This window comes from Sparus aurata, chromosome 20, assembly GCF_900880675.1.
Source record: "Sparus aurata chromosome 20, fSpaAur1.1, whole genome shotgun sequence".
In the NCBI taxonomy this organism is placed as follows: Eukaryota; Metazoa; Chordata; class Actinopteri; order Spariformes; family Sparidae; genus Sparus; species Sparus aurata.
Genome location: NC_044206.1, coordinates 5,718,274 through 5,741,052, shown reverse-complemented (window position 1 = coordinate 5,741,052; position 22,779 = coordinate 5,718,274). Strand labels below are relative to the sequence as shown.

Genomic DNA, 22,779 nt, shown 5'->3' with positions numbered 1-22,779 from the left:
TGGAAACCCAAAGATCCCACGTAGATTTTTCTGTTGTCTCCAAAGAATAACCTTAACATTTTGGAACTAATACCATATTCCAAAATCAATAAACCAAGTGTGCATTACCAATTGTCAATATGAACAATGATAGAATGAATCAAAACTGAATATACTCAACCACGGTGCAGTGGAAACCAAGATTCATCCATGAAGACAACACTTCTACAAAGTGCCAGAAGCACTTGAAGGTGACCATTTGGCCACTCAAGTTGATTTTCAATGACCCTGGTGAGGATGACAAGCACATAAGTTTCCCTGAGATGCTTTCTGACAGTTTGTGCAGAAATTCTTTGATCGTGCAAACCAACTGTTGCATCAGCTGTCCAGATGTGGAGGTCCTGGATTGACATGGTTACACATGGTGTGTGTGGTTGTGAGGCCAGATGCCAAAGTCAATTCACAGACAACAGCTTTGGTGGAAATTCCTGCAGCATGCCAACTGCAAGCTCCCTCAAAACTGTGACAGTTGCTGTGTCTCAATTCAGGGTCTGCATCCTTCGGGGGCCACTTTTGAAGGCCAATTGCGTCACAAAGCCACGCGAAGGCTGTCCCAGTTCGAAGGCTCCTTCAAATGCACCCCACAAATGCGGCCTTCTTTTACTTCTTTTTGGAGGACGCACTGCTACTATCCTTCGTTGGCCTCCCATATCTCAAGATTCTCTGAGTGCTCGAAAAAGAAGAAAGAAAGAAAGAAAATGGCGACATCGTGTGCCATAGATTTTCACTTTTGCGGGCCTGGGAAGCAGAAATCGTGATGTAAGGGAGAGGGCGGGAACATCTCGTGACGCAAGCAGGAAATGCTCCGAAGGCTAGACGGTCCAATTTAATTATGGTTCACACGGCTCTCGAGGGTCTCTCTGAAGGACTCACCTTCGAAGACCGCAACGGCCGTGTCCTTCGAAGGACGCAGACCCTCAATTGAGACACAGCAATTGTGTTGAGTGGCCTTTTACTGTGACCAGCCAATCCAAACACCTCCAATCATGCTGTTTAATCAGCATCTTGATATGACACCTGCCAGGTGGATGGATAATCTTGGCAAAGGAGAAGTGCTCACCTACGTGTTTTTTGTTGTTGTTGTTGTTTTTTGTTATACAAATTTGTGCTCAAATCAGATAAAAAATTATTGTGTGTGCATGAAGAAAATCTTAAAATGGTTAAAAAATGTGGGAAAACATCTAGTGTTGCATCATTTGTTTAATATAACAATTCATTATTATACATATTTTCTAAATGCTTGATCTTGTGTCGTTTCAAAGCTTTCTTTTGTTTGTTTTTTTGGTCCAATAAAAAAAAAAAAAACGAAATATAAATGCATTGACAGTAAAAGTACTGGATAAAGGTATTATTCACCCACTGTAGAATGTAACTCATCCCCCTGACGCTCAACCTGCCAAATTCCTAAAAAAAAAACAACAAAAACACAGAAGGCCTTATATGATCCCCGATGGTAGCCACAGCCCTGTTCAGAAAGAGAGCGATGACTCATGCAGTGTGTCACAGTAAATCTTTATTTCTAGTGCAGACAACACACAGTGCTATTGGTTCTCCCTTTGTCTTACAAGGTGTCACTTTGTTTCTTTACACTGTTGAGAAAATCCACAATAGAAGTGAGAAATCAAATATGTCACATTAAAATGGCTCCGTGTTTGGACAGCTTCTTCAGTGTTATCTCAACAACAACAGGTGATTTCCCCCACCCCCCTCGGTCTGGGAAGACGCTTAACGCTGTCGCAACACTGGGACAACGACACATCACATGTACAAAGTCATCAACGTCAGGCTGAGGGTTAGTGTCTTTTGATGATCACAGTTACATCAAACTGGGACATGTTGACATATAAGTGAACATCTGTGTTAACCTACAATATATAACAGCGATATGACTCATCCTTCTTTAAAGTAACAGTAGTTCCAGTATGAAGACCTGATAACGACCCTAAAGAAGAATAAAATGTATGTGTTTAATGGAGAGAAATTCAAAAAACTTACCATTTTCACTTATTCCAAATGTGCCGCTAAATACCATGAACCAGAGAGGTGTTTCATAAAGATGGCTCAGAAAAGCAGGACTTACTGCGATAAGTCTGGTTTGAGTAATTCTAATGAACCAGGATAAAGCTTGAGGAAACTTAACTCTAACTTGCCCTGGCCGGAAAAAAAAAAGGATGCTAATTTTGCTACTTTTTGACTCAATTGAAAAAGGTACAAAGACAAGCTATTTCATGTTAGGACAGGGGCAACAAAAGACTGGAAAAGTTGTGGAATGATCCAAAAATACAGCATCCGAATGATGCTGCTGATTCATATTGGCCAATGGTCTGACACCTGCTAATGTCAGGGTCCAAAAGCTCACCAGTTAACATACTTATTTGGTATAAGAAGAAGTCACATCCTGGAACTTTATGCTAACCTAGGCTAATTGCCCACTAAGTAGCTCCCTACTTAACACACAGACATGGAGCTGGTGTACATCTTCACTTCTCACTCTCAAACAGGAGACAAAGAAGGGTACATCTACAGAGGACTCTATTTCAATGTGACTGACAGACTGTAACACTGGTACAGAGACTTATTAAACTTGCTTAATGAACCAAAACTGAGCTTAATTTATACTAAGGTAAGTCTGGTCAAATTGCATTATGAAACACCTCATTGGAGAAAACATATGGAAGTTTCTGGAACGACTTGAAAGGGTTGCTGATGATCTTCTATAACCTGAGTTCAAGTTTGTATGATGCTACAAACTGTATGATCTCTCAAAACTCATTGAGAAGAAGTTGTGTGTAGTTTCCCATCACAGTGAAAGCTGGCACATAATTTTGGCACTATACAAAGTTTGTGCTTTGAAGCACATTGCACTTTTTTGGGAATATCTCACCAAGTGAGGGTCACTATAGTACATACTAGTGCAATATTTGTCTGACAAGAGTCTATTTGACTCTATTTGGCAGCATACATAAAGTGTCTCCATAGAAAATCTTCAGAGGCTTCATAAATTATTCTTTATCAATATATTCATAAAATTCTGCAAGGGTGGGTCCATAAGAATAAATACATATAGCACAAACACACCACATTGTATGTACCTACTCATGCACAGTTGCACACATAAAAAACACACATGCTCACACTGATTCAAGTGTTTTCACATGTGTAGCCAATCATATTTAAATTATATTGTGTCGAGCAATGCCATTAGAAATGTAATAATATTAACAAATATAGATCTTTCATTTTTTTCAATAATCAATCCATGTATTTAAAGGTGCAATCAGTGATGTTTTACTGCCCCTTTGCATAATACTTTATATCAACAATGGTTTGCAGATGTTGATGATCAATGTTGCTCATTTATCCTCACTGACTGCAGTGAGTTCAGGTTTTCTTAACAGACCCCTTACACATAATGCACTCACCACAGTAGTTTCTCAAAACCTCAGTGAACACAGGAGCCTCAGATTCTTCCACTTGTTGGTTAATAAGCCTGTGGGTGTTTAAGATCCAAAAGTATATATTATATATGTATATATGTGTATATATATATATATATATATATATATATATATATATATATATATATATATATATATATATATATATATATATATATATATACACACATATATACATACTTCTTTAAGATTGATTGATTAATTGATTGTTCTAAGCTGTATTTGAACCATACTCTTCTTGGCGAGCATCCTGAACTTAACCCATGAAGTTATATTGTGTAGCCCATGTAAAGATAGTGTAGTGGGGAAAAGAGCTGCAAGTCACAGTCCAGTGTCCATTCTGGACACACACATATGCAAGAATGGCAGTTTTTAGCAACTAAGGTGGAGCCAGAATGCAACTCTGCTGGATGCTGTGTACACTGGCTGTGAAGCTTGAAAAGTAAAATCCTGATATATTTGTTGTTTTAAAATTCTAGTTCTGAAGCTAATGCCTTGGTCAAAGGCAATGCCAGCAGAATAATTCTTTACAAGCTGAATTAGCTACTTGCAGTCTAGAGCCAACTTGGGATTTGTCCAAATTATCTTCAGTGTAATTGGACCGGACGATGGAATGTATTGCTTTTATCCGACCAGGGCTGCTAATTTCTGCTGCATCATGATGCTACCGGTGTTGTTTTCTCTCTACTGGGGTCTGCTGTAGGTCATACTCTAGCAGTTTTTTCTTTGGGTCCATTCAGACCAGGTCCTTGAGTCCCATTTGGATCAGTGTTTTTTTCAGAAACTTAATTCATGCACATTTCCACTGGTCTGTTTGGAATCAGGTCTAATGTTTTGGATCTGTGAAGACCTTTTGGTAGGAGTATTAGTTGTACCTGGTATAATCTGTACTGATGGGATTCAAACTCAGGACCCTCACGCTATAACCATGCTAACTGCTGAGCCACCGTGACCGTCAAGAGCCATGCAGTACTGATTGCAACTTTAAACTGCATGGAGTAAAATATTAGTTCAGCATTAATTGAACCATTGCATCATAATATCCCTTATAAAAATGTATTAGTAACACTTAAAGATAACTTTGTTATAAAGGGTTCTGAAACATCAGGATACGAGGCCTCTCTGAAAATTCAGCCTGTGATTTAAGGGCAAAGCTGAAGGCATTGAGACCCATCACTTCAATTACAGGGCTGTTAGGAGGTCTGGCAAGTACAAGCATAAGAAAACTATACAGTGGTTTCATTCTTCCATGGGCCAGTTCGTATGTTTCCTGTAGCGTCTGAACCAAACAGGCCGTCTTCCTGGAGGCTCCTGTTTCGACCGATGGTACCTCGTCGATTGACAGTGGCCTGCTGCCGAGGCAGAGTATTTCTAGGGAAGCCTTGATGCTCCACCTCTACACTGAGATGATCCTTTTCTTTTTCTGTCATCTTTGACATGCAGCTGTAAGTGTCGGAGTCTTGCTGATATTGCAAGGTGAAGGGATCAAGTTTGTCACAGCAGCTTGTAGTGGAAGAGTGATCAGCTGATCTGTACATGTGCCACTGGCAGGTGTGGACCCCGTGAGAAGGCAGGAGGAGGCTGTTACAGGAAGTAATGCTGTCATGCATGTTGTGTGCATGTCCGTGGCAGGAAGTCATTGAGTCTTGTACGCTATGACAGGAGGTCTGGTGTTGCAAACTGTGGCACGAAGCCAGCTGCTTATCCAGGTGAGGGCTTGTGCAGGGAAGCTGGATGTCTGGGTGAGGGCTGCCGGAAACCAGAGGTGAGCCTTCAAGGTGGTGTGCAGCATGAGGGCTGTCCAAGTGGGAACTATGCACACTCCCATCCATACTAGTGGAAGTCATGTGAGAACGGTAGTCTTGAAGGCATGGGCGTGGGCGGTTGAAGGAGCGTGACTTCGTTCTGTTATTAAGGCAGCTCTGTAGAGGCAGAGTGGGACGGGGGAGCTCGTCAGAAAGTGACTGTGGACGTGGTGAGGGAACTCGCTCGGGGAGAGGTGAGATAGGGGTTGAGGTAACGGGACCCATCATGGTCACACAGCATGGACCTGTGTGATTGGGTGCAGGGCTCTGGGGAGGTGGTGTCATTTTGTGGTAAGAAGTCTGGACAAGGTGAGGAGAGAGTAGCGGCTGCTTGCCTGAGCACGGGGAGCTCAACTGGCAGTGTGGCTGATGGAGCTCCTGCCTCTGGCTCTGTCCATCCCCATTCCCTTCCTCTGTCTTAGACTTGGATGGGCAACAAGCCCACCAGCGGTGCCATACGTCATCACGTTTTGCACAGTGCTGGATGAGAAGAAAGAGTCCTAGCGTGACACAAAAAGCCCCATACAGGCAACTGAATATCATATCCAGGAAATGTCCCAGTGATACCGCCAATGCCCCCAAAGCCCAGGTAGAAAGGAACAGAAAGAGGGTGAAGGCTGTGGCCCGTAGCTGGGATTTAAATGAATGCTCATTGGCCAGAACTGAAATGCCAGTTGCAAATGGTGGACAGTCCACAGCAGGCCCAGACGCTCCCCCAACGTCAGCATGGTTTGACTCACTGGACGATAGCTGCTGCTGTTCCTCACTCAGAACTCGCAGCTCGTATTTCCTCTCTGGGTGGCGTTTAAGCTGGATGTAGGTGCACAGAAAGTACACAGACATGACTAAGACCAGAAGACCCATGGGGGCGTAGAAACCTCCGAGGCTCGGTTCCCATGCCATCCAGCAACTAAAAACGACACACACAGACAAAAACATTAATTTTGTTGATAAAGTGATGAGTGAAAACATGATTTTTCTGAAATAATAAGTACTTACTACAAAGCGTCGTCCCTGCTGCCATAGTTATCCATTCCAAATGCTGCTGTAACTCCAACGATTACAAGAGGTATTCCATCACTCACAAGATAAAATCTGCAAAAACAAGTGAAAATTAAGTATCCATATTTTTGTAAAGAAACACTATGATAGGCTAACTGCATGATTTGCCATTAAATCTGTACTTCTGGCAATTCTCAGACTTCTCAGCTTGCGCTACTATCAGGTCAAAATCAAAGCAGAAACAGAGATTTTGGGAGACGATGATACAGACTCCCACATTTGCCTCCTAATTGAGTCTTATCAGTGATGTAGCATCACTGGTTAATGTGAGTATGATATGTGTTATGATTTCGAAGCATCTGAGTTTGCACATTGCGGGAAAGGATGACATATTGTCTGTGTTCAGAAAGACACAAACCGACAATGTAATGTGACAGTGATGAAAAAGAGAGACAAAACAGCTGTTGACAATGTTTTGATGAAAGCAGCATTATTCTGTGAAGAGCCTTCAGAATGCACTGCTTCATCATTTTCATCCTGTTTTCAGAAAAAAATCACTCTCGTCTTGGTTCCAGCCCTTAGTATCTGTAACTCGTATAACATGATACAAAAGTAAAAGTAAGTCTGTTAGTACGTAAAGAAAACGTAAATGTGAAAATATATAATATAATGTATAATATAATATTTTCTGTAACTAAGCAACCAGCTGCAGAGTATCTGCTTCCTGTTTACACCGGCACATTCGTGCCCAGTGTACGTGAACGATCATGTGGTACGTGTTTTCAGGTATGTTAGTATGGACAGCGATCATTTTTTGGAATGGTGCTAAAACATGTTTCAAAACCCTGTTTTCCAAATTACCCATAAACATGTGGACAAGTTCTAAGCTTTAATTTTACGCATAGTACTAGTGTTGCCACTTCCTATACGTCCCATATAATATGTGTCAAATGAGTTTAGATCTCTACACACTGGCCATATACCATCTGCAAGTAAAAGGGCATTATAACTAATACTAACAAGTAATTAGGAAATACATAATTTGAGGAAATTTGGGGACCTTGGGCGGGGTCATGAATTGGACTTTCAGCAGGATGGGAAAGGCATAACTAGGAAAGACCTTATCCTCTCAATCTCTACTAAATTACTTAAAAATACTAAAAGTATTTTGACCAGCCTCAACTCTTTTAGATGAATCTTTTATTCCCTAAATTGTGGTTTTAACTTGGATTACAGAGGAGCTGTACCGAGCCATTTTTTTCCAGTTATTTTTATGTTTTTCAAACAAGTTCCCTTTTACCTCAATTGTTTAATGATGCAACACCGTTTTGCTGTAAAGATCTTGAAATGTTTTTATTTATTACGAACCTCACTATTATATTTAACTTGAACTACAGACAAAAACGGGAGTGCACTAACTCTAAAAACACTAATGCCTTCTGTGACATGTAAAACAAGATACAAAACAACAATACAATCTTATAAGTGAGTGGCTGGTTGAGTGTTACAGTGCACTGATATTTGTCAGTGCATGCTGGCAGGGTAAGCAAGTATGGGTAGCATCAAGCAGCCGAGTATTGTTGTTAAGGGTCTGCAGGGGCACTCAAGGATGAACTAAATAAGGACCAGTTGGCTCAACGCTCTGTTTGCTTTCTCAAAGTCAGCTGAGAATTTCTTAAAAGACAGGGCCATGGGCAAGTGCATCACTACGTTAATCCATAATCCTATGCAACACAGTTTCAAAACATTCAAGCTGTCTTGATCAATCTCTCATGATGGTTTTGAGCAGAATACTGTTTGCTGACAGAGTGACTGAGTCACTGAAACAGTCATGACTTAATCATACATTGTAAATAAGTGGTTTATACAGAACATTTGTCAGCTAGTTTACAGCTTACCTAAGGATGGTTGGTTTGGTGTGAGTCTGGGCAGACCCATTTCTGTCCTGGTTCCGAAGGGGGTCTTTGGACACATCTTTACAGATGTTTCTAGCTGTAAACATCAGCCACAGCATGGTAGACAAAGAAGCATAGTGGAGTACAATGCCAACCTAAAACAGAAAATATTACAATGTCATGTAATAATGTCATAGTGTAATGTACTATTATTTTGGTATCATACTGGTTACTGAGTAGCCACAACGTTATGTTAAGACAATGAAAACAGAGATTACCTAAGATGCTTTTCTTTATTCATTTTTTCTTTTTTGCATTAATGCATTGAGGTACACTAATATCACAATTACAATTAATGCATAATTCACTTTAGCTTAAAGCTGCCGGCAAATGTTTGACCAACAACTGATTTGAAAGTGCAATGAAATACTACTATGCTAAGAAAATAGGAAAACAAAGACTTACAATCTGACACACAAAAGGTAAGTTGATCTGATTGATGCCTCCGGCAAAAACTCCAAACGTCAGCCCGGTGTGAAAGAGGAAGTTGAGGAGTGTGTGCCAGCCATTCCTGCTGATGCGGATCACGCTGCAAAATATGAATAGACTATCAATTTACAGTTTTTTCTTGGCCCCTCAACAGGAACCACCACCCAACCAGTGAAAGGTACCAAATATTTTATTTATGTTATTTACCTAATTTATGTGTACGTTATATTTCAGCCCAGTCTTGCGTTTTTTTTAAATGCACCCAACCTGTCTGGCAACACTGTAATATTGTAATTAATTGGGCTAGCATCTGCAACTACCACCACATACCCCAGTCAACCTTGGGGAAACAGTCACAAAGACAGAAGTCTTTATACCCACTATTTGTTAAGCTGTCTGGGGAGAGAACTCAGTACAGCGCTGTAGGTGGCTAATAAGTAATGTCTTAGGCCTCCTCCTTTGTTCAAAGGCCTCCTCTGTTTCTTTCCTTCAGTGTTATTTATATGTACTTGTGCATGTAAAATATTTTGAAAGTTTAACAGGTGAAAATCCACACCAACAGAAGATTAAATGTGACATCACACTACATCACCATGTCACATGTCTGCATAATTAATTTTAATTAATGCATCACAGCTAGTTTGGCATTAAAGAATTGATTGAGCACAGCTGTTCTGCTGTTGTTAATGGTGGCGGCTCTGGTGTGTTGGGGTAGACTGGGTATTCAGGAGGGGGGTCTTAAAGAGACAGGAGCTAAAACAGAGTGTTTCAGACAGAGGGGGAAAGCAGTGCTGCAACACTGGACAGTATGACACTGATATTTTTTTTTGAGCATTAAAGGGTATACCTATTTTAATGGTAACTCAAAATGAAATTATGAACCTGAGAATGAGAAGTTCTTACCATCCTAGTACAAATCAGAATATTGTGAGCTTGATGATCTCCCTCAATAACACAAGGGAACTCAAAGAACTTTTTCAAGGTTCATCTGAAAACAGCAAAACATAAACCTAAACTCACAGGTCAAAGATGCGTTCCGATGTTTCTAAGTACAATGCCTACATGCCATATGTACAATAAAGAAATATTGTGTGCTCTAGCTTCTGGTCCCTACTGGTCCTGACAGGAACACTGGGTCTCACTCATTTACTTTCCACTCTAAAAGGAATTCTCATTTTCAGCTGATACCAAGTATTCCACCTGTAAACAGTACTTTTTCCAAAACAGTGCAATCAAATTTCACACTTCATAAGGGGACATGTATGCCAACTTTTAACTCCTTGTTGCAACTGTCTGCAGATCACATAAAATGTGTCCAATCCACAAGAGCAAACCATAAAATCAGTTCATATGCAGATGACATGCTACTTTACTTAAAGAACTACAAGTAGGGATGGACCTAATAAGTGATTAATTAATGAATTAATGAACAGAAATTATCTAAAATCTCAAAATTATCCATTAACTGATTCAAATACCCACTCACTTAAAAGAGCTGGAACCCTGCACTCGACTATCACCCATCCCTCCCTCCACAGGCACCATAAGATACTAATATTTCCCAAAGCTGTCAGAACTGGTACACATTTTAACCCATTTATCAAAACAATAGAAAACAACACAAACAGATGATGAATCGCAAAGTCTCAATAACTTGCAGAATTGCAGTCCCCAAGATGACAATACCACTCAAAATAAATGACTTTTTTGCCTCAAATTAAAATAACCAAATTGGAAAAAGGCTTTCAAATTGTTATTCTCACCTGTGGTGGACAATATAGGTCATGATGGATACGAGCAGGCAGAGCAGCATGACTGCTGTGCAGGCATACACCACTGGATGCAAGTAATCCCCGGGGTATGGTGGGAAGGACAGCACTCTCTTCAAATCCTGCAGGAAGACAGAAGTTCACAAATAGAACACAATAATTAGAACCACAAAAACTATACTATTATACTACTATGCTCATGCTTCTTGGTTAGCCAAAAAGGCATAAAGATAGGCAGGAAATTGAGCTACAGCTTGAAAAATACACCTACCAACACCTCTACAGCTCAATAATTAACATGTTGTATGTGGTACAGACAGAAATGTTTAAGGGGGAGTCGGAGACAAATGCTGGAACTATTTCTTTACAAATAACAGTTTGTCCCATTTGACAATTGCTCCTGTTCAGGTTCCGAGCTATGCGGTCTGTAAGCACATTATTTGATTATTTGTACAGGCATCCTCTCACAAAACTGGCAACCTCCCTATGATGACAATGTTGTGTTCACGTCAAATTGAAACAACTTCACGAGTTTCCAGCTTTTAAATAGCCATCATTTCAACATCAAAGTCGCATTATGTTGCATGGTTATTTTTAACCCCCACATGATCAACTTCACAAATATACAAACATCCTTAGTCCCATTAACACTACCCAACGCAAATCTCCAACATGGGAATCTTTCAATCTCTACCATCCATTCTATGATCTGAAAGACCTGCTAGACTGAAGACTCAACAAAACTGTGCACGGTTACTGCACTCGACTGTACAACAATAAATAGTCACAGCATGTAACTCCCTCTAAAAACACTAATGCCTTCTTGCTTACCCTGCCAGCATGCACTGACAAATATCAGTGCACTGTAACACTCAACCAGCCACTCACTTATAAGATTGTATTGTTGTTTTGTATCTTGTTTTACATGTCACAGAAGGCATTAGTGTTTTTAGAGTTAGTGCACTCCCGTTTTTGTCTGTCGTTCAAGTTAAATATAATAGTGAGGTTCGTAATAAATAAAAACATTTCAAGATCTTTACAGCAAAACGGTTTTGCAGCATTAAACAATTGAGGTAAAAGGGAACTTGTTTGAAAAACACATAAAAATAACTGGAAAAAAATGGCTCAGTACAGCTCCTCCGTAATCCAAGTAATCCACGGTTACTGCACTCGACTGTACAACAATAAATAGTTACAGCATGTAACTCCCTCTAAAAACACTAATGCCTTCTGTGACATGTAAAACAAAATAAATGAGTGGCTGGTTCGATTTCCCAGCTCCCCCGACTACATGTCAAAGCATCCTTGAGCAATATACTAAACCTCAAATTGCTCCTGATGAGCAGCTTCTACCACCAGTGTATGAATGGGTGAATGTGATAAGTGCTGTTAAGTAGACTGGAAGAGCGCTTTAGAAATTCAAGTCCATTTACCAACAAGAAAACGCATTTCCCAAAATGTTAATTTTTGGTTGGTTGGTTGGTTGATTAGCAGAATTACACAAGAACTACTACAGGGATTGCTGTGAGAATCGGATGGAGGACTGGTCTCAGCCTAGAAGAGACCATTAACTTTTGGTGTGGAACTGGATAAAGAAAACAATACAGGATTTTTTTTTTCTCTTTTCTTCACCTTCGCGAGATAGAGCATTTTTCTTAATGGGGAATAATCTTTAAATTAAAAAGATGAGTCCTATTTAGGTGGCTGGTTTATGTAAGTGAGTACAATTTGATGCCGATCTAAGATCTAGTAAGCTTAAATTATGGTGAAGCAGTTAAGGGTGATCAAATTTGATGTCCGCCATGTTCGTTATTTCCAATGATTATGTTACTGTTGGCTTTTTTCTGACATGTAATTGAGAAATGACATAGTAAGGTTAGCGATTACAGTGATTCGCTGCGCCCACATAGTACACAGCCCTTGAGCCTCTCGCACAGCAGTTAGCCAACTCAGTAGCACAAAGCAAACAGCCCCTTAGCCGAAGAACTTACCAACAATGGCAACAACAAATTGATTTACGGCTAACCCAGTTAGCAATCACTGTCTATTTTGCTTGTTTTTATATGATTGTGGCATTCAAATAGGCTAGTATATAGGCCTATTACACTAAAAAAGCTAAGAGAGCTCACTGAAAATAGTGAACTAGCTGCCAACACACATCTCCCGCCTGACTTGACTTGCTCTTTCTGGTTTCTACAATCTCAACAATTCCAGCCTCTAAAGGGGGAAGTTCTTTGGCACTTCTGTGTTGCCCTGGAAGATAGTTGTTAATTTATGTTAGTGGATTATTTCTAGACTAACTTTAGCTACTGTTGCTCTCTTTTGGCGGAGCGGAAAGAAGCACTGACAGGAGGCTTTCAACAACATGCATACATGCAAGTTGCATCCATTGGACTGTCGACTGAAAATCCTCCACTAAGAATACCGCAGTCCAGCAGCATTAAGCAACTTAAACAAATCTTCCACAGGCTTTGTATGAGAGAGACGAGGAAGATCTCACTTTTCATGTTGAGTTACAATCTGCTCACGTATTGCCAAAGAAAAAGTGATGAATACGTGTAAGTTGCTTCAAACCGTTACACAGAGCCCCCTGAAGAGTGCCTGTTAAAGAAAATGATCATGTTTCCTCTTAGCATACAGCCAGTGCTGATACCAAAATTGCTGCCATGAACCATCAGCTCTCATAACATCCAGCCTCACTCATGTTAGTCAGAATGACTTCATGAAGCCTGCAGACTTGCTGCTGGAGGTTAGAATGTGCTGCATGTTTCCAAAGCCCTGCACAATTACTCAAGCTTCTTTCAATGTGAGTGCATTAATGAAATCTCCTGACCTGCTCCTCAGATCTACCAACACACTGAGGAACTTAAATGTAAATTATTATAATTAAATGGATTGCATGATTCAAGCAACCCCTCTCAGTTTACCATGGGTTTACATGGGGAGAGTCTTTGTGCAACTGCTACTGTAGTTGTAGTGTTGCCTAAGTGCACTGACATCACTATCTTAAAATAACTCAGTGCACATCATTAAACATGTAAAACATGGTAACAGGGATTTCAGTGTCTCCTGAAATATGAAATCAGATTAACAAAAGGCGCATTGTTTGGGTAGATGTGTGTTTGGAATAGCTCTGAGTGATCTGATAAGATTAGAGGAGCTGCTTTATGGAGAGAAATAGCCACAAATGTACACATCACGACCTGAATAAAATATCAATATCTCATGTACAGATGTTACGTTTCAATGGCGCAGGTTTCGAAAAGGTTCATATGTGAATAAATGCAAAGTAGATGTCTACTGTCAGATATTTGTGACGGTCTGTTGTATTCATTTACAGATTGTTAAATGTGTGTGCACACATTGGCTGATGCACACAGATCGGGTTACATTTGCATCCAGAGGTTTTGAGATGCTTTCCACGATCTCCAGCTCCATTCAGATTCACAAATGCATGCATGCATTTACAGTATTTACAGTACAGTATGTCCTAGTGGAAATATGAAGATACAGTATAGTGCATGCGGACGCAAAACAATCATCAGCATTGGAATAGGAAGTGGGGTTTTAGATTGAGATCAGTCGACAGAGCACTACAGCAGGAACAGGAGATGTGGACGCTTGGTGCTCACATTGAAAAATTGTATTAAGAATAATCTTCTGGGTACAAGCCTGTGTTGTATAATGAAAAATAAATGATTTTGTCACCTTGAAAAAATATACCATCAAGACATTGTTTTCTAGTATTATGACTGTATACTGATACTGAGCTTAGATTAGAGTAACTCCCATTGAACAGAAGTCACATATTCACTGCCTTTCATCTCTTTTTTTGTCACCAACTCCTGAGAAAAATATCAGATTAATTTAGCCAGCAAAATGCTCCTGCTAGCTAGCTAGCTTTGTCTGCTGCTTGGTGCTGGGCAGGTAGTGAATAGTGCAGTTTATCAGAGCTTTTTCTGTGAAAGTCACAACATGCTCTTGCTGAAAAACAGGCGGATGAGAGTTGCAATGAACTTACTAATAATAATCAGGCAGACTGGTGTACCGTAGTTCATTCTGTCATGCCATAGAACCAGACTCAAGCCCAAGAACTATTAAACAAATATATATATAGTATCACACTATACTGTAAGAGTGCCACACCACTGTATTGTTCACATATTATCTAATTACAATACACACAGGCTGTGTAGTATACAAACAGTTTATGATAGAAAGCATGTTCAATAACACTCAAAATATCTGTGAACCTACACATCCACTGATGAAAAGCACCAATCTGTCCATTTGCGTTACTCTATATGCACCTGACGTCCCTTGTGCATTACACCCAGGGTCACTCCCCTCGAGTGACAAACACACAAACAATCAGCATCTGCCGTCCTGCCTTTGCATGGGAAAACAAACATGGAAATCACAGCTCTAGTTCAATCCCACTGCGGAGATCAGAAATAATTCAAGCTTTTAACTGCTACACTGCGAACATGAGATTGACATCGATCTTCTGATCTCTCTCAGAAAGAAAGTGAATAAAAGGTTTTCATAAAAATGTAAAGTTAGTCCTTTAATCTACACTTTTAATTGGCATTTCGTTGGCCATTTTAGTCCTTCTGCGCGTTGGCAATTTGCAAATGCAAGGAGCTACTGACAAATCACTGCACTTGCACTAATATTCTTTAGCCAAGCTCAGATGACTTGGCTGTGGAGGCAGGACTGTGGAGGAGGCTTAGAGAAAGTGACTCATATACAGTAAGTGATGTGCATCTCCTGGGCAGGTCTAGCATTCCCTCTGCGTTAAAAGGCAAAACGTGCCTTCAAACAACAGTTAGGCCTTGTCCGTTCTCTCTCTGGAACACACTCCTGCCTGTGCATAATTCAAGCTGAAGATTCCTGTGGAGGCAGGAATCAAGAGCTAACTTGACTCCATCTTTACGACAGCGTCAACTCGCTTTTCCTTTGTGTTCCAAGGCCCTGTATTTTAGAGACGCTGTCACGTCTTCCTCCTCTCATCTCTCTCTCACTCCGGGACAGCATGCTCTCTCATCACGCTCCACTGAACAACCCATCTATTAGACAGAGCATGACTGATTAAATCCTTTGCAGATCCCATAAAATGAAAAAAAATACAGGCCTGCACCCACAGCAGCAAAGATCTGTGCGCACTACATTCCACTTATCTCAGATGACCGACCGCACACTGTGTCACGAGGTAAGATTTTGGAATTAGGCTTCCTTTGTTCCAAATCTGAATTCAGAGCATCGGTGCTTATCACCAGCTTAGTGTCACACGGACTCCAGATACAAGTTACAAGATTCATAATCATATTTTCGTCTAAATCCATTAAACAGGTCGAAGGTAGAAGCATTCACCTCTTTTATAGTTTTCCTGCCTCTGAGTTTTTCTTCCCACTGTTCACGTTTTTGTCACATTTCAGTAGTATCAGGAATGTCCTGGGCCAACTTAAAGGGACGGATCCAGAAATGTTTTAATTGACTGGTATCATCAACCATGGTGCCTGATTAATTTTGAATCCAGTGACACCATCTTTCAAAAACCCAGCTTTGTACTTGGATATATCTCATTTTCCTTCGTTGGTGCGTATTTTCAGACCTGATCTGTAAGGGCTCAGTTTAAAACCCACCTGAACCCAAAATGCGTAAATTGATTTTCAAGATTTTCAAGCGACCGAGGATGATTGGACCTAATGAAAAACTAGATTGGTGTTCGGTAGAGTGCATACCTCTGCCAAGGCCGAACAGTCTCCCTTGTACTCACGCACAGATACTAGCCAACTAAATACGCCTGATTTTTTTTCCTCCTCCAGATGCATGCATTATTCATTGCAAAATTGTTGAAAAATGCCTTGTCTCAAAATTGCCTGGATCCATCCTGATATCCAGATCTGCACCAAAAGTTAATGGGGTCTATTCTGGGCTAAAAGCCATCCTTCGTTTAAGTTTCATGGAAATCTTTTCAGTATTTTTTATGTAATCCTGCTGAAAATCCAACCAAGCAACCAACGGACATAACCCCCTTGGTGCAGGCAATCATACCAAATGAAAAATTACCCAAACATTAACATATTCAGGTTAGATGACTAACCAGGTCCAGCTAGCAACTGACCCTTACATAGTCCAAAGGCTCCAGGTCCATCGTGAGGCCATTAGTTTGTGGTAATTTGGTGGGAGAGGCATTTCAGTGATTTAGTATTGCACCATTAAGTTGGGGAATGGACATGTTAAGACAGTCTACAGCCATGCTAACAGATCTATGAGGCTGTACAGTGTACAGCACAGTGGTGCTTTGAGCTAAATGCTAATATCAGTTTGCTGATGATGACAATGTTAACACACTGATCTTTAGCAGATAACCCATAAGGTTTAACATATTTCACAAAGTACAGCTCAGCTAAGGATGATGGAAACTGAATGCATATTCAGATATTCTGAAAAATGTGGAGTCTCCGTGTTGAACTTGAAAAAACTAATAAACTGAGTTTGACACGTAAAATCAATGGAGGGTCCCTTTAATTTAGGTACGTATTGTGTTTACATGGTAAATGTGACTACATGTCTGTTGTTAAATAAATAGAAACTAGTGTGACTTACTTACTAATTAACTAATAAGTAATGGACCAAAGATGGGAGAGTCAAGTGGGTTAGTTGGGGCCCACAGCTCATTTTTGCACCAGGGACCCTTTGAGGCCCCTGTTTCTAACGTGCATCTTTGAAAGTTTGAAAGTTGCCACTGAGCAAAGCACAGTTTCAATCAGTATTCTTCACACTGACTGTGAGTGTCAGTGAGCAGAGCTATAGGTTTAAAAAAAAAAAAGAAAAGAAAAAACTGTCCCTTTGCCTGCTGGGTGTATTTTTTGGTCATTACATTTTCTTTTACGGGTATCACAAAAATAAAAATAATCAATTTCATATAAAAACTAATAAAGCCACTCTGTCACCAGAATTTTCTCGAAAAAAGAATGCACTCAAAGACCACAGGCACACAGACAGGCAGTCACTGAATTATATGAATTATTAAAGGAGCATTGTATAGTTTTGGGGAAGAAATTTAAATCAGAGGAGAAAGCTCTTTTTTTCCTGCCGAAACAAACTAAATAAACAAACTCTCTTTGCTTCCATGACTGAATACAATGAATAAACAAACTGACCTTACAGCGCAACACAATTTATACTGTTCTACTTTGTTTATATGGCACTTTACTAGCTTCAAACAAAACAGTGTTCTGGGAACCAGGGGCAGTTCTAGGGGGGGGGGCCAACAGGGGCCAGTGCCCCCGTAACTCTGAGTCTGGACCCCCCTGTGGCCCCCCTGACAGTGAGTCTGCATTAATAATACAATAACAGATTTCTGGCTATGATTTTGTTCTGAAGGGAAAGGCAGAAATAAAGTGTCTCAGCAGTTTACTACCCAATCAAAATTGCTGAAATTGTAAACACTGTTTTGTCTGAATGAGGGATTTACCCTTTTTTCCGGGTTGTATGTGCCCCCTAACAAAAAAGCCGGCCCCAACCTGGCCCCCCTATTAAAACTGGTCTAGAACTGCCACCGCTGGGAACTTACTGTCCTCTGGGAACAGCTTGTTCATTCATTGATGGAAAAATGAATGTCTCTCTGTTAGTACCTTAAAATTCTGAGTTTGAATTTCTTCAACAAAACTACACAGTGCATGCTGAACTGAGTACATGATGACTGGGTGCACTTGTCAAAGCACTTTACCATTAGCCTTGGTGGAGTTGCACTTCAGGTGTGAAGCTCTGGTTTCGCCAGGGGAGGCCCCTGCTGCCCCCCTACCCTGCACCCTCCGGCTCCATGAGACAGGATGAAGAATGTTTTTTTTGTTTTTTTATCCCTCAATCAACTTGGCGTTCTTCCTCCAAAACTCCGGGTGCAGCACAGGATGATCCGATCACAGGAAGTCGTCCAGCCGGCCGGCACTCTTCCTCCAGCTCGGCGGCTCCAGCAGCAGTGCCGACGGGCAGCCACGGCCTCCCGGTCCTGACTCCATCTGCACGGCGGGCGGCACTGACCGGGGGAGCAAAGCACAGGATGCATCAGCCGCTGTGTGGTCACAGCCGAGCCTGTGCACCACACGCCTGCACAGCTCTGAATGACAACACGAGTGTGGGCGGGCGGGGAGGGTGACAGATCACGCTCGGGAACACATCGAGACTGTTTTTCAAAATAATGGCAGCCACAGAATTCACAAGCGATGAGACGCGAGATGAGGGAGTGAAGTGAAGCGTGCTCCTGGTCACCGCGTTATTAGCGTAGTAAAGACAAACGTGGCTATTAATAGACCCGACAGTGCGTTTGCGCTCTGACTGGGATGCAGAACAGAGGATGGACAATTAGCTGATCAGTTATTTCTCCACATACGCACAGAGAGAAGCAGCTAATGGGTCAAGTGACAAGAGACAATGATGATCAGATCATGCGTGAAGAGAAGCGGAGGGCTGAGTTTACCTGTGGTGGTGGTGGTGGTGGTGGTGTCCTCTCCTGTCAGCTGAGTAAGAGTCCAGACCCTCCTCAATCCAGGTCAGTGAAGATAGTGGCTGCGCTCCATTGGCTTGTAACGATGTGCCGCATGTTACGTAGAGCAGGGGCGGCACAGGAGGAGGAGGAGGAGGAGGAGGAGGAGGGTGTGACGTTTGAGCTGACAGATGACAACGTGTTGGACTGACGAATTTATACAAAATAGCACCTATTCTAATTATACTAATGTATTAACAACAACTTAAGACCCTTCATTTACGAGATGAATATATTGCGCTGAATAACTGATCTCTGGCACTGGAAGATATGAAGAATTGTTTTGTCTGGTTTTGTATTTTTCTTGTTTTCAGTTGTCTTGTGTCTATGTGAGAGCATGTGACTTTCACCAGCCATCACATAATATTAAAATGTGTCTCACGCCGTTTTGCGTCTCATTGAATTGTTTTACTCACTCCGCTTTAATAAGGTCTTTGCAAATATTCTCGTGCAAAACCTCCAATAAATGAACTGAAGGATATTACAAATAATTTGAAACCGAAAGATAACACCAAAAGCTCATATGAATCCTACCCACCTCTTCTGAGAGTGAAACACCATGACTCCAGTGCTGCAGAGATCCATTTATTCGGTTAGTTTCTGACAATGAACAGGACACATCCCTTCATCAGGACTAACACATGAGGTCAGTGTTTTCTAGTTGGGATCTCTGATCACTCCCTCTTCACAAGAGATCATTTTAGTCACTGTGACAACATAAATAGGATTGCAATTCTAAAAAACAGTACAACCACTGTACTTTACCTATACAACTGTGGAAACTAGAACATTGCGGTTTCTGTTTAGACAGAAAATTCTCAGGTACACAAGAACACGACGTGCAGTCACAATGCCGTACACAGTAATGTCATTACAGTAACTTTTTCGCACTGGGATTGCATCCAGACTCAGGAGGTCTTGTCACAGACGAGCACGGAGAGTCGGTAGATGTTGAGGACGACAACCAGGAAGTTTTTGATGGCGAAGAAGATGAGCATCTGGTGCACCACGTTGAAGTAGATCATGACGGTGAGGCGGACCACCAGGAACGGCCCGTCCTGGATGAACAAAGCCTCCACAGTGCTCCAGATATCAGTCCTGAGGTGAGAGAGGAGGGAGGGGGCGCGCTCCGAGGGGTCCTCTGAGGTAGCACCCATCACTGTTGAGACAAAGGAGGAAATGACTTTAAAGTGGCAATCAAACAACTTTTCAACTTATCATTCGACAGTACATAGAGTACGATGGCTGCAGAAAAATGGGAAATAAAGAATGAGCCAGAATGTAAAACCACATCGCTGTGCAGTACCTGAGAAATGCAGTGGAAACTGCAGCATGCTCCAAGTCCACACAGCCAGAATAATGTAGACCATGGCTGGACTGCTGTCACTGTTTAAACACACACACACACACACGTTCACTTTACAACTCATTGTTTTATAAGGCAACCAGTGGAATGCAACAGTTCTCCCCTCCTGTTCCCCTCTACTCACTTGATGTCAGACAGTGTTTCAGAGGTGAACTCCAGTATGTCGGCAGCCGTGCCCACAAAGATGAGCAACAGCTGGGAGAGCTGGTCCCTTGTCAGCTCTCCAGCGGCCGGCAGAATCCACTTCCCCAGGATCAGCAGTATGAGCAGGATTTGGTGTAAAGCAAGGATCCAGTCATTGGCACACACTGAAGAAGGAGAGACCCCCTGTGAAGTGGGAGACATGGGGGGAAAACGTCACAGAAAAAGGCACTCCAGGATCAGATGCTGACAGGCTCACAAAGTGTCATATACTCCCGTCAACAGTCTCAGAAGTACACATGTCTTCTGATCCTGTAACCAAACGCTTAAAGGTGCGCTATGTAGTTTTGGGACAAACTGTTCATTCACTTATGGAAAAATAAATATTTCTGAGCCTGTATAATTACCTTCCTGATATTTTAAATATGGTGCCACATAGTGCCCCTTTAAGGTTTGGCTAAGTTTAGTCATTTGCTGATATTCATATATATTCAATGCTAAATGGCATGAGATTTTTCTGAAAATATATTCCCATTTTTAATGAACATTTCTAAGTGAAGTGAAAGGAGAAGCACTGGGTTAAAAATATTCCTCTTTAGTGAAAATTGTGAAGAAATCTGATGGTCAAAACGCAAACAACATGAACTTATTTCATAGTGCGCACAAGACTTTTACTGTTGAGCTTGTAATTGCTTTTATTGAGGGTGGGGAGCGTTATTAAAAGCAGGCAGCTCTATGAATGTGCTTGGGTTATAAGGGAAAAAAAACACCCGCAGCCTCACAACAACCTCTTTGAGGTGAACCAGCATTACACACAGGGCAAGAAAAGAGCCCCACTGTCTAGACATGTGAGGACATGGAAAAGGAGAATCCCCACAATATGTTTACCATTCAGTAAATTTGAAAAAAAACTCTATATAATCCTTCATCCTATGTTAAATCAAAACCCTCCAAATGCTCTAAACCTAGAAAGTAGCTGTCTGTTAAATTACACGAAGTGATTGTTTACATTGAGGGAAACCATGTCTAATCTCAAACACACTTGCACTTAAATCATGAATGATGAATTTAATGTATCTATGCAGACAACAGCCCTACACTAATAGGATAGTGCAACATGTATGTGATGTAATGTAAATGGAAACATTTTTTAGATTTAAAAAAAAAATGTCTTAACTGCACATTTATGGCTTGCATTTTAAATTACTTGAACTAAAGAAAGGCCACATTTAAGGAAAGGGTTCTAAACAACACCAATAAACACTAAATTGGTGTGAAGTTTAACCGTACCTACCTCAGGAAGCTCGCTGCCATTGGTTGAGTTCCTCCAGAGTCGGAAAAGACTTTTAATATTTTCAGTCGAGTCAAGTTTTTCACACTACAATGGGCGAGAGAGAGAGGAACTCTCAATTATCACAGCATATTAGTGTGAAAACTGTCAGACTACAAGAGAATATGAAAGAATAGATACCGCTGAGTCAGTGGATTTGTTTTCCTGGTGGTGAAGCTCTAAAATCCATAACGACGGGATGATACTTATGAGGAAGAGGAAGATAGCTGGAGAAAACCTGCAGGGAGAAGAAAACGTCATGGCAGAAATATTGTCATAATCTCAATTGTCATCAACCAGTTACATCCTATAGCTTAATATCATACACATATGCATCATGTGATAATGAATCGCAGTAGAGTAGCATACCATTTGTAATCATTTCCCCTCCTCCTTCTCAGCGTCAGGATCATCTCAGCCACCAGAGGCAGGTAGAGGATGGTGAGAAGCCAGTAGAGTCCATTGCTCTTCACAAACACCACTCTCCACACGCCTATGAGAGAGATGAGGATAAAGAGAGACCTGGTCACCACAGCACAGATGAACTTGAAGAACATGTTCTGAGTTTGTGAAGCACACTGGAGGAGCTCTGGCAGTACCAGCTGTCGCAAGGGACAGGGGAGTTATATGTTAGCAGTCTGAGGGAGTTCAGTGTTACAAAGGGAGGGAAACAGCAGCCAGGGCACGCCTCCAGCAACCTGCTGGAATACTTTTTTTTTTTCCCCATTTACTGGAATGTTGTCCCGATCATGATATGTTAGTTGCTTGCAGAGACTTGCAGTTGTTGACATTGAGTTTCTGAATTTCCATCGTTACCTCACCTTTACTACGTTTATAAAGCGCCTACTACAAAGTGCTATAAGTTAATGCCTCTCACTTACACAGTCACACACGTATGGATATATTTGGGAAACAGACAGGAACCAAAAACAAC

At 41.2% G+C, this 22,779-nt stretch overlaps 2 protein-coding genes and 1 long non-coding RNA gene across 3 annotated transcripts; 1 reads left to right on the top strand and 2 right to left on the bottom strand.

Annotated features, from left to right (window-relative positions):
- Nucleotides 1-1,532: 1,532 nt before the first annotated feature.
- Nucleotides 1,533-19,076, bottom strand: adgra1a (adhesion G protein-coupled receptor A1a). The gene is made up of 7 exons (XM_030400665.1): nt 18,943-19,076; nt 18,196-18,501; nt 10,452-10,579; nt 8,665-8,788; nt 8,203-8,354; nt 6,302-6,397; nt 1,533-6,212 (listed from the first exon to the last, which is right to left on the bottom strand). Exons 2-7 carry the CDS (start codon nt 18,196-18,198, stop codon nt 4,724-4,726), a joined length of 1,992 nt encoding a protein of 663 aa, XP_030256525.1. The 5' UTR covers nt 18,199-18,501; nt 18,943-19,076; the 3' UTR covers nt 1,533-4,723.
- LOC115571320 (uncharacterized) lies at nt 18,498-22,357 on the top strand. The gene is made up of 3 exons (XR_003981901.1): nt 18,498-19,014; nt 19,915-20,847; nt 22,247-22,357. It is a non-coding gene; the product is annotated as an uncharacterized LOC115571320 (long non-coding RNA).
- tmem26b (transmembrane protein 26b) lies at nt 19,581-22,491 on the bottom strand. The gene is made up of 6 exons (XM_030400666.1): nt 22,215-22,491; nt 21,987-22,083; nt 21,810-21,893; nt 20,499-20,701; nt 20,315-20,394; nt 19,581-20,167 (listed from the first exon to the last, which is right to left on the bottom strand). Exons 1-6 carry the CDS (start codon nt 22,400-22,402, stop codon nt 19,917-19,919), a joined length of 903 nt encoding a protein of 300 aa, XP_030256526.1. The 5' UTR covers nt 22,403-22,491; the 3' UTR covers nt 19,581-19,916.
- Between the last annotated feature and the right edge of the window lie 288 nt (nt 22,492-22,779).